Below are 12,885 nucleotides of genomic sequence, written 5' to 3' on the forward strand. Positions count from 1 at the left end.
TTTTTCTTAATATACGTAGTCGTCTTTTCAAAACAAGAAATTTAAGACATGTTTAAAATGTTAAGTTCTTGTGGACAAATATGGATCTTCCAATTTAGCCCCGCCCCTCGACCTTACAAAATTCATTCATCACAATTGAAAATTGAGATCGGTGTAAGAATAGGTGGGGCCTAATCTTTAGCTTTATTTTTTCCTTAATATACGTAGTATTCTTTGAACAACACGATACTCAAAACCATGTTTTAATTTCTCGTGGAGAAATAAGGATTTTGTAGTTAAGCTCCGCCTTGTTGGCTCACGACGAATAAAAAAATCATCACAATTGAGATAGGGTGGGTGGGCGGGGCTACCTTTTGCCTCGTTTTCTGAATATGTGCAGACTTATTTCGACAACAATAAACTTAAAGCATGTCTAAAATGGTTAATTTTTGTAATAATCAACTTAAATTCTCCACTCCAGATAACAAAACATTTAGTTAATCGGTGCTCGATTTTCAAATAATGGCGCCTTTTATTATTTGGTTATTCTACCGTTGTGGGGATTTGAGTGACCATAAAATTAATTGATGTTTATCACTGTTGTATCAGTATTAATCTATTAACACACTATGTTGGTCCATATATGGGGAACAGGAAATGAAAAATAATATTTTTCGTTGTCGTCTACTCTTTTATTATTATTAATTTCATAATTTCGCGATTTGTTTTGTCGATGTTAACAAAACGCGAACTTTTCTGAAGAAAAAAATTAGCGCCCCGTTGATTTATCCACTGTGGAAAAGACCATCTGGGTTTTAATTCGACCTAAAAATTTATTGAAATCAATTTTTTATGTTCCACATAACCTTGCAAACGAACACGTGGACTTCAATGACCTTCGATATTTAGTTAATCACTATGGGACGCAAACCGCACAAATTGTGATTAATCATCGTTCGTGATAATCAATTCCTGGTACAAAGTTCGACTTAAACTGGAAAATTCGGGAAAAATTTTATTAAAGTTTCAAAATACCCGCATTTGGCGCCTGTTTGCCCGGCAAATCAACGTTTTTGCAGTTGTAAAATTTACGACATAGTTAAATATTTTTGCTCATCGTGGTGTAAAACAAAAATCGTGGAAGAATTTTAGCGTTGTTAATAAAAAGAACCCGCTTGTATTTTCTTTGTAAAAAATTTATGAAAAAAACGGCTTTTCTGCGAAGGTTCCAGAGCGCGCTCGTCCACCAATCGCAGCCAGCGCGTGACTCGAACTTTTCGTCCTGATTGGTTAAGCTCTGGAATATTCTAGAACCACCACCGAAGCCGTATAAAGCCGGCCATTTGCTTTTTGCGGTCGATTCCATCTTTGTTGCTGGTTAAGTGAACACTCGTTGAACTCAAGACTTGTCTGCAATCACACAAACTAAGGTAAATATTAGCCCTTTAATCAAAATCGCGTCGCCCTAAGTCAACAACGTCAACGTTTTGTTTAAATTGTGGAAAATCGAAAGAAATTGCGACACGTGATTGACGTTAAACGTGAGGTTTTGTGTTACAAATTCCCGTCGGTTGTTTGAGTGCGTGTTTTAAGGGGTTTTGGATTTTCAGATGGCTAAAGCACCAGCAGTCGGTATCGATCTTGGAACTACCTACTCGTGCGTGGGGGTCTTCCAGCACGGAAAAGTTGAAATTATTGCCAACGACCAGGGCAACAGGACGACGCCCTCGTATGTGGCGTTCACAGACACAGAGCGTCTCATTGGAGATGCCGCCAAGAACCAAGTGGCCATGAATCCCAATAACACAATTTTTGGTGAGTCATGATAATTTCGTGGGAAAAGTTGCGGCATGCATATTTGATGATTAATCAATGGCGGCCTTGGCGAGTGCGTCAGCCACTCAGCTAGGGACTTTATCTTTATGAGGGGCGTGTATTGGTTACTAGCGCGCAATGTCAAAGGTTAGAGGAAACCGTCCCAGAGTAACAAACCCATAAAATTCTTTGAACCCACCAGTTTACGCTTTTGTTGGTCAAGGTGCCGGTTTTTCCATAAATCAGATCACCGGATTTCCCCCTCCCCCCGCAGTTTCGTGCCAGTGAACACTTGAAAGTCAATAATTTTTGCATGTTTTTCAAAAATTTCAATAAAATAACATCAAATAATAATAATAATGGTAGTTTATTTTCCCACAGACAAACGTCCTTATGGGAACAAAAATACAAATACATGTGAACTTAGTAATAATAGTAATAATAAAGGAAAAAAAAATTTCAATTGCATGTTTAGAACTAGTTTGACCTTGACATTGCGGCCGCCCACCGCCCACTTTTCCATGATGATACTAAATGTCACGCCAGACTAGAGTTTATGAGCTACTTTTGTGATTATTTAACCAACTGAAGCCCTTTTTTTAATGTTAGCGTCTCCCGGTCATTGCTTTGGCTGACTTTCGGTTTCTTTCCAGATGCCAAACGTCTTATTGGGCGTCGTTTCGACGACCCCGCCATCCAAGCCGACATGAAGCACTGGCCCTTCGAAGTAATCAACGATGGTGGAAAACCCAAAATCAAAGTAGAGTACAAAGGAGAAGCAAAATCCTTCTACCCAGAAGAAGTCAGTTCCATGGTGTTGACCAAAATGAAGGAAACCGCGGAAGCCTATTTGGGGAAATCTGTAACAAACGCCGTAATCACCGTCCCAGCCTACTTCAACGATTCGCAAAGACAGGCCACAAAGGACGCCGGAACCATTTCCGGTCTCCAGGTTTTGCGTATCATCAACGAACCGACGGCAGCCGCTATTGCCTACGGGTTGGATAAGAAAGGAACTGGGGAAAGGAACGTTCTGATTTTCGATTTGGGCGGTGGTACCTTTGATGTGTCTATATTGACCATTGAAGATGGTATTTTTGAGGTAAAGTCGACGGCTGGTGACACACATTTGGGTGGCGAAGATTTCGATAATAGGATGGTTAACCACTTCGTCCAGGAGTTCAAGAGGAAGTACAAGAAGGATTTGACGACGAACAAGAGGGCGTTACGTCGTTTACGCACGTCGTGTGAGAGAGCCAAGCGCACTCTGTCTTCGTCCACGCAAGCTAGCATCGAAATCGATTCTTTGTTCGAGGGAATCGATTTCTACACGTCTATTACTAGAGCTAGATTCGAAGAGCTCAACGCTGACTTGTTCCGATCGACGATGGAACCAGTGGAGAAGTCCATCAGAGACGCCAAGATGGATAAATCACAGATCCACGATATTGTTTTGGTTGGTGGGTCCACCCGTATCCCCAAAGTACAAAAATTGCTCCAGGACTTCTTCAACGGGAAAGAACTGAATAAGAGTATTAACCCTGATGAAGCTGTGGCTTACGGTGCCGCCGTCCAAGCCGCCATCTTGCACGGCGACAAATCCGAAGAAGTCCAAGATTTGTTGCTTCTTGACGTCACACCGTTGTCTCTAGGTATTGAAACCGCAGGCGGTGTCATGACAGCTTTAATCAAACGTAATACGACCATTCCAACCAAGCAAACCCAGACCTTCACCACTTATTCCGATAACCAACCCGGGGTGCTCATTCAGGTGTACGAGGGTGAACGTGCGATGACCAAGGACAACAACTTGTTGGGTAAATTCGAGTTGACCGGAATCCCTCCGGCACCTAGAGGAGTACCACAAATCGAAGTCACGTTCGATATCGACGCCAACGGTATCTTGAACGTGACGGCGGTGGAGAAGAGCACCAACAAAGAAAACAAAATCACCATCACCAACGACAAAGGACGGCTCAGTAAGGAGGATATCGAGCGCATGGTTAACGAAGCCGAGAAATACCGCAGCGAAGACGAGAAACAGAAGAACACGATCTCTGCGAAGAACGGTTTGGAGTCGTACTGTTTCAACATCAAGAGCACGATGGAAGACGAGAAGGTCAAGGATAAGATCTCTGAATCCGAGAGGAATAGTATCTTGGATAAGTGTAACGAGGTGATTGCTTGGTTGGACGCTAACCAATTGGCCGAGAAGGAAGAGTATGAACACAAACAGAAGGAGTTGGAGAATTTGTGTAATCCGATTATCACGAAGCTGTACCAGGGGGCCGGTGGAGCTCCCGGAGGCATGCCTGGATTCCCGGGAGCGGGAGGGGCGGCTCCGGGTGCAGCTCCCGGTGCCGGTGGAGCCGGACCTACCATCGAAGAAGTAGATTAATTCATTCCAATTTTTGTTTTGTAATTCCAGTATTAATGCAGACAATTCGTGATTTCAGTTTTGTTTTTTATGTTGTATGGCCACTAAAGGAATTTTTGCCATTGTAACGCAACCTGTTTTCTCAATAAATTATTTGGAATCCAAGTTTGAGTTTGATTGGGGGTGGTTGCTAGGTGGGTATTGATTGGAGGTGGCGCTGGACGGTCCGGATTTCCCCGGTCCGTCAGGTCGAGCGATTTAATTAGAAATTGATTGGAAATTGTTAACTCCAAAAATATACCGAGTGTTTGGAGTTTCTTTTAATAAAAATTGTAAATGCTGGGACAAGTCAGTGTTGATACACTCTTCGGAAAAAACTAAGAAAGTACGAGTCCGTATTACCTACAAAATTCGAGTACAACCCCTAAGGTGTATTGCTGGTTGCAGAACGTTCGATAAATTTTTCACTCGAATGAAATATAGAACCATTAGCTAATGAGTAATCGCATTAAACAGGATTATTCATCAGATAATTGGAACAATATCAAGTGGCTTTAGACGATAATCGCATTGAGGTTATGTATAACAATTAGCAATAAGCATCTATGTATATACAGTATGCGCTATGCCCGGTGTCCGGAAAATGGCGGATTAACTCTTCAGTACATTTTTTGTAAAAGTAAGCTAAGTATAGCTTTTTTTAGTTTTGAGCAAATAGTAGATCCGCCCACCCACCCCTTCATCATTCCAGTGAGGACTCTTAATATTGTTCAGTTCTACCTTAAAAAGTTTTAGCCCCGCCCACCCGCCCTCTATTTTCTTACAAGGTATATCGTTTGCCACAATCAGTCTTATCTTAGCGAATTTTAGCGCCACCCACTCACCCTTTATTTTTTTAAAGAATATATAATTTACCAAAACCAGTCTTATATTAGCGGCAGTAGCCCCGCCCACACACACTGCTCTCACTCAAATGATTTTATTTCTGTTCAATTGAAATCCACCTTTCATTCGGACTATATAAAATGGGTCACTGAAATGGAGGCGGCGTGGGTGGGCGGAGTTAATTTAATGTTTTTTTGTAGAGTGGGAATCGGAACTATTAGAACGTAGACTGCTGAAAAAAAGAAAAGAAACGCTAATTTTAATTTGTTTGTTACACTATCTATAAGATTTTTTTTTTATTTCCGAAAGAAAATGACAAAATGGGTGGATGGGTGGTTGGGGCTAAGTTTAACTTTTTTCTAGTTTTATAAAGAGTAGTAGCCCCACCCACCCACCCCTTCTTCATTCCAGTGACCCTTTATTTTCTTAGAGGATATATCATTTACCAAAATCAGTCTTACGTTAACAAGTACTAGCCCCGCCTCCCCACTCTCTATTTTTCTTAGATGGTATGTAATTTGCCATAATCAGTTTTATCTTAGCAATACTGGTTAAGATAAGACTGACTTTGGCAGATGAGATATCCACTAAGAAAAGATAGGGTGGGTGGGCGGGGCTAATACTTGTTAACATAAGACTGACTTTGGTAAATGACACACCCTCTAAGAAAATATAGGGTATGTGGGCGGGGCTAGTAGCTGCTAGGAGAGCGTTCTTGGCAAATGACATGCTTTAATGGATTTTTCTTTTGTTGGTTTTGTTTTTGTTTATAATTTATAAATGAAAAAAAAGGACCAAAATATAGCCAAAAAAATGAGGTACAAGAAAAGGAACTCAATAAAAACGAAAAGAAAAGGGAATAAAAAAAATGTTACAAATAGAAATCTAACACAAAAGTGAAAAAGGGGGGACAAAAAAGGGGGAAAACGAAACCAAAAAGCGATAAAGAATTCGCTACATAAACAAGAAGTCAGTAAAAGAAGAGTAGAAAAAAGGGGAACACAAAAGCTATAAAAAAGGCAACAAAAAAGAGAATAAAAAGGAGACAAGAAAAAGCAAGAGAAAGTGAAAAAAGGAGGACAAAAAAGGGGGAAAGACGAGAAAAAAAAACCGATAAATAATTCGCTATAAAAAGGAGTCAATAAAAAAGGACTAAAAAAAGGGAACATATAAGCTATAAAAAAGGCAAAAAAAAAGAGAACAAAAAGTAGACAAAAAGAAGAAAGAAAAAGTGAAAAAAAGTGGAAAAACGAGACCAAAAAGCGATAAAGAATTCGCTACATAAAGAAGAAGACGACAAAAAAGGACCAAAGCGATAAAAAGAAGGCGATATAAAAAGAAAACAAAACATAAAAACAAAACTTCAAAAAAAGTCGACAAAAAAGTGCAAAAATGGAGGACAAAAATACTCATAAAAAGTACAATTTAAGAAAAAGGGTACAATAAGAAAAGACTAAAAAAAGAACGATGTAAAAGCTACAAAAAAAATCAATAAAAACAATATAACAAAAAAATTAATAAAAAGAAAGGGATAAAAAAGTTGAGGAAAAAATAAGCTAAAAGCGAAGACAATAAAAAAGACGATAAAAAACGATATAAAAGACACAAAAAAAGGACGAAAAAAAGAGAACAACAAAAAAGATATCAAAAAAAGACGTTACAAAAAGAAATCTAACACAAAAGTGAAAAAAAGAGGACAAAAAGGGACCAAAATATCGCTAAAAAAGCGGTAAAAAAATAAGGTACAAGAAGAAGTCAATAAAAAAATACTAGAAAAAAAGGGGGACATAAAGGGCAATTCTGAATCAAACCTGTTAAATTTAAAGGGTGCTAAAATTGCAAATTTCCATAGTAACGAGTTAAATTTGTAAATCTGATTGGCTGTTTATTTTTTAACAACCTTTAAATTTTAACATGCTTGATTCAGAATTGGCCCTATTGAAGCTATAAAAAAGGCGACAAAAAAGTGAACAAATAGGAGACAAAAAGAATTCGCTTCAAAAAGAAGAAGACAATAAAAAAGACGACAAAAAATGAGTAAAAAAGGGACCAGAGGTACCAACAAAAGGCGATAAAAAAAAGTCAAAAAAGTTAACATAAAGAGTGAAAAAAAGGAGGACAAAAAAGAACCAAAATACGCGACAAAAAATACAATTTAAGAAAAAGGTCACAATAAAAAAATGAGGTACAAAGAAGAAAGGGGAACAAAAGCTATAAAAAAGGCGACAAAAACGAGAACAAAAACGAGACAGAAAGAGACAAGAAAAAGTGAAAAAGGGGGAAAATCGAGACCAAAACGCGATAAAAACTTCGCTACAAAAAGAAGAAGACTACAAAAAGGGACCAGAGCTACCAAAACGAAGGCGATAAAAAAGAGAACAAAATATCGAAACAAAAATTCAAAAAAGTCGACAAAAAGTAAAAAAAAATAACGAAAATACGCGATAAAAAATTGGTCTAAAGAGTTTAGACAGTACTTCCCTCGCTGTCGGAAACTTGACGACTGCATGCCTATTGTGTTTTTTTCTCATTACATTTTTGTAGTGGGAATTTAAAAAAATTGCGATGACGTCATCAACATTTTTGCAAGGACACGTATATCAGTTGGGATAGATGTAGTGTAATACTAAGAATAAAATTATTGTATTCCCAAATTTTCGGGAAAATGAATTGGGTCGTTTTGAATATTGATTTTTTATAATCAATAAAATAACGAAACAATTTACTCACGTATACGGCAACTGAAAATCGTTTATGTATAAACATTCTTAATTTAAGATGACAAGCGTAACAACATACGTGCATGAGAGTCAAACAGAGAAACTGTAAACAAAACGACCATCGGTTTTATTGCTTCGACTTCCGCTTATTATATAAAACATTGGGTTTTATTTTAATTCTTGACGGTGAAATTCACAATTGGTTGATTATAAACATGTCTATTTCACATTCGCGGAACCAAGTGAACGAATAAAACAAATGCAGGTCTGTAATGTTAAAGTCGATGTAAATAAGCGTGCTACCCTTATGTTTCAACCGAGTTTTTCCTTTAACAAATTTTGTGTCTACCAAATTGGGTTGGTTGGGGTGTAATACTAATAATAAGTGTTGCCTTTAATTTAATCAATAAAATAAATTGACTTCATTAATTTTTTTGAACCACCTCTTAAGAAAATCTAAAAAATATGAATGGAATGATAAATCACAAGTACAAACTCATCATATTTTTTGCATTTTAGATAGGATTTATTCAGCAAAATTTACGGGTGACGTCATCAATTTTTTTAGGAGGGATGAACAAATACATTTTGAACAAAAGTTTACCATGCTTATAATAACTTTAAAATATTCCCAAGATTTCAAAGCATTCGGTTTTGTAATTCCTGATTAAATCGATAAAATAAATTCACGCCTTCATTAATTTTTTTGAGTCACCCTGCATATGCAAATCCAAAAATATGAATGGAATGATAAATCACAAGTACAGACTCATCATATTTTGTATATTTTAGATACGATTTATTCGGCAAACTTTTGAGCTGACGTCATCAGTTTTTTGTAGAAGATAACCAAATATATTTTGACTAAAAATGTATTATGCTCTTTATAACCTTAAAACATCTGCAAGATTTCAAAGCATTCCGTTTTGTAGTTCCTGATTAAATCAATAAAATAAATTTACGCATTCATTAATTTTTTTGAGTCACCCTGTATATGCAAATCGAAAAAATATGAATGGAGTGATAGATCACAAGTACAGACTGATCATATTTTGTGCATTTTAGATATGATTTATTCGGCAAATTTTCGAGCTGACGTCATCAAGTTTTTGGAGGGGATAAGCAAATATATTTTGACTAAACATTTATTATGGTCTTTATAACCTTAAAACATCTGCAAGATGTCAGAGCATTCCGTTTTGTAGTTCCTGATTAAATCAATAAAATATATTTACGCATTCATTAATTTTTTTGAGTCACTCTGTATATGCAAATCCAAAAAATATGAATGGAGTGATAAATGACAAGTACAGACTCATCATATTTTGTACATTTTAGATATGATTTATTCGGCAAACTTTCGAGCTGACGTCATCAAGTTTTTGGAGGGGATAAGCAAATATATTTTGACTAAACATTTATGATGCTCTTTATAGCCTTAAAACATCTGCAACATTTCAAAGCATTCTGATTAGCAGATTAAAAATTAAATTTCAAAATGTTGTTTTATAATTTTGATTTTTTTTCCAAAAATCTGGACGTTTCGGGTGAAAAGTCGATTCAGAGTTGTAAACTACATGTGTAGGACTATGTTATTTTATACAATTGAAAACCCATTTACTATGTACAATTTTGAAGTGACGTCATCGCATTAGTGGTGGGGATGATTAGACAAATTTTGGTTAGCGTTTTACCATCTACATGATATTCTTAATATAAGTACAAAATTTCACAACAATCGGTCGAGTACTTTCGGAGATTATCTGTCTAATAAAAATCCGGGACGGCAGACGGACGGACAGACGGACGGACAGACGGACAGACGGACAGACGGACAGACGGACAGACGGACAGACGGACAGACGGACAGACAGACGGAAATGGGAGACCTATTTCTTCGTCTTCTAGGGGTCATGAAAGATCGAGAAAACGTAAAAGTAGAGAGTCGACCGACGGACTCGATTACAATACTTCCTTTGCTTACGCTCGCGAAGTAAAAATACAATTTTAAAAAAAGGGCACAGTAAAAAAGACGAAAAAGAAAGAACGACATAAAAGCTATAAAAAAATTCAATAAAACCAAGATGACAAAAAAAGGAACAAAAAGAAAGTGATAAAAAACGAGAAATAAGTAAAAAAGGGACCAAAAAAGCGATAAAAAAATAATAACAACGAAGACAATAAAACATGACGACAAAAAAGCGGTATAAAAGCCACAAAAGAACGATAAGAAAAGGGAATAAAAAAAAATGTTACAAACAGAAATCTAACACAAAAGTGAAAAAGGGGGGACAAAAAAGGGGGAAAAACGAGACCAAAAAGCGATAAAGAATTCGCTACATAAACAAGATGTCAGTAAAAGAAGAGTAGAAAAAAGGGGAACACAAAATCTATAACAAAAAAGGGAATAAAAAGGAGACCAGAAAAAGCAAGAAAAAGTGAAAAAAGGAGGACAAAAAAGGGGGAAAGACGAAATCAAAAAACAATAAAGAATTCGCTACAAAAAGAAGAAGACGACAAAAAAGGGCCAAAAAAGGGGCTAGAGCTACCAAAAAGAAGGTGATAAAAAAGAGAACAAAATATCAAAACATAACTTCAAAAAGTCAATAAAAAATACAATTTAAGAAAAAGGGCACAATAAGAAAATACGATAAAAAAGAACGACACAGAAGCTAGAAAAAAATTCAATAAAAACAAGATAATAAAAAAAGGAACAAAAAGAAAGGGATAATAAAAGCTATAAAAAGGTGACAAAAAAGAAAACAAAAAGGAAGCAAAAAGAGGCAAGAGAAAATGAAAAAAGGACGACAGAAAAAGGGGGAAAAACGAGACCAAAACCCTATAAAGAATTCGCTACAAAAAGAAGAAGACAATAAAAAAGACGACAAAAAAGGGACGAAAAAGGGACCAGGGTCACCGAAAACAGGCGATAAAAAGGAGAACAAAATATTGAAACAAAACGTCAAAAAAAGCTAACAGAAAATGTGAAAACAAGATAAACAAAAAAGGAACCAAAATGCGCGATAAAAGATACAATTAAAAAAAAAGACGAAAAAAAAAGAACGTCATGAGAGCTACAAAAAAATCAATAACAACAAGATAAAAACAAGAACTAGACTAGAAAGGGACAAGAACTAGAAAAAAATGCTATAAAAACCAACAATAAAGGAACCAAAATGTGACATGAAGATGATAAAAAGAAGGGAACAAAAAAGAGACCAAAGAAAGCGACATAAAAGCTACAAAAAAGACGATAAAAAGAGAACAAAAAAGGTGACATAAAAGTGGAAAAAACGGAGGATAAAAAGGCACGAAATCACCAACAAAAAGCGATAAAAAATTATGGTGCAAGAAAAAAAGACAATAAAAAGACAAGATAAAAGAGGGACATAAAAGCTACAAGAAGAAAAAAAGAGGACAAAAAACGAGGTAAAACAGCGATAAAGAAATCGCTACAAAAAGAAGAAGACAATAAAAAAGGGGCAAAAAAACGTTTAAAAACCAGACCAAAAATGGTAGGACCAAAAGGGACTTTAAAAAACGGAATGAAAAAACGAACAAAAATACGCCACATAAGAGAAGAAGCCAAAAAAAGACACAAAAAAGCGTTGAAAAAGGTACAAAAAAGGCGAAAAAAAAGAGAACAAAAAAGAGGTCAAAAAACGAAAGTAAGTCGGAGGTGTTCACGCATTAGGTGCGTGCAGTGTTGCCAATTTTGCTTTTATAAAATTACGTTTTTCTTGTAGTCTACACCATAAAGATTTCTTTATTATTTTTTTGATAACGTACTGAAGAGTTAATTCTCCATTTTCCAGACACCCGGTACACCATTTGTACATACAGTATGCACTATTATAAGAACCCGGAAGGTTTTATTTTGTCGGGGTTTGCAATCTCGTTAAGTTATTCCAAAAAATGCTTAAAAATTCACACTAACCAAGTTATACATCATTTTTCATCAGTCTATCAATATTGCGTCCTGCTCGAAATTGCGTTTTAAGTTCTTTGGGTGCTTTATCATCTAGTAATGAATTTTTAATTATGTATTTAGAAAAGTTATAACAAGCACTCGGGATTTATAATTTTGCTATTATTTTACCTAAAGATAGAGATTTTCCTAGTTGTTTCATAAAACGTGATACGTTTTTAATTATCGTTTCTACGTCTGACGCTACATAATTAAAAATTTTGTACCTACATGATACATGTAATTAAAACAGTTCTATGAAGCGGAACCTTTGATGTTTTGCCATTTGTATAAAAAGTGATTCATTTGAAACCAAGTCTGTCTAAATTAACAGCGATATTTGATTTTAAAATTACAGAAGTTGTGGTGTGTTAGTTGACTTTAGACTGGCTGCTGATTGGCGGTTGACTCGTTGGAGTTCGGTTTTACTAAGTTTGATTAACTCTGCGTTCATTCATTTCACACTCGCCTGAATTTATCGAAATCGCAGCCAATATTTTAGTTCTAAGTAACAACTACTGCTTGAAATTATTTCCAGTTGCCGCCTTTTGTTTGATTTAAAAGCTTTGTATGTACACGTGTCTAAAGTCCCACTCATTTAGAGCTAACTGCACTTCAATATGCACAGGACGTTCTATTGTGACACATTTCCGCACCAAATATCCACGAATATAAAATCCTGGAAATAATATCCCACGCATTTTTCCCGCTTTGATCTGCTGGGTTAGAATTAACGCTCTGTCGGATTTTCCGCAAGGTTTGCGTTCTAGTGCATAAAACGTCGAATATCAACTGCATCCATTTCGGAAAAGTGGAAATTCGTGGAAAATGTGAAACACAATAAATTGTGCTTTTGAATTTTGTTTAATGTTTTAATTTGAGCGAATACTAAAAAGTGACGCGCTAAAATTGCTTTTTTGTGCTGTTGTTTCCAGGAAAAGTACGTTCAGGACTCGTTAGATCAATTAGGGCTTCGCTGTCAAACGACATACGTGTTTGCTCTTTGTACTCTGAAATTGAGTTTTGTGATTTTTTTATAGCAGAGGGCAGTTTTAATAAAAGAACTTCAAAGAGCGCGACATTGTAATTAATATGGACATGTTTCAATTAAAATTTTTAATTAACACAGTCGTATAGCAGAC

The 12,885-nt window shown here is 36.1% G+C and overlaps 1 protein-coding gene across 1 annotated transcript; it reads left to right on the plus strand.

Moving 5' to 3' along the window:
- The first annotated feature begins 1,297 nt into the window (after positions 1-1,297).
- On the plus strand, positions 1,298-4,336 carry Hsc70-4 (Heat shock protein 70 cognate 4). Its single transcript, XM_064050650.1, has 3 exons — positions 1,298-1,409; positions 1,590-1,794; positions 2,448-4,336. Exons 2-3 carry the CDS (start codon positions 1,590-1,592, stop codon positions 4,190-4,192), a joined length of 1,950 nt encoding a protein of 649 aa, XP_063906720.1. The 5' UTR covers positions 1,298-1,409; the 3' UTR covers positions 4,193-4,336.
- The last annotated feature ends 8,549 nt before the right edge of the window (positions 4,337-12,885 follow it).

The sequence above is a fragment of the Zophobas morio genome, unplaced genomic scaffold, assembly GCF_036711695.1.
Source record: "Zophobas morio isolate AGI-343-1 ecotype UQ-CSIRO unplaced genomic scaffold, CSIRO_AGI_Zmor_V1 ptg000008l, whole genome shotgun sequence".
NCBI lineage: Eukaryota > Metazoa > Arthropoda > Insecta > Coleoptera > Tenebrionidae > Zophobas > Zophobas morio.

Bases quoted from the DNA above. Each gene is read 5' to 3' on its own strand.
- Hsc70-4 (XM_064050650.1), top strand. From the start codon at position 1,590: ATGGCTAAAGCACCAGCAGTCGGTATCGATCTTGGAACTACCTACTCG. The intron at 1,795-2,447 runs GTGAGTCATGAT...GTTTCTTTCCAG, and splicing joins TCCCAATAACACAATTTTTG to ATGCCAAACGTCTTATTGGG.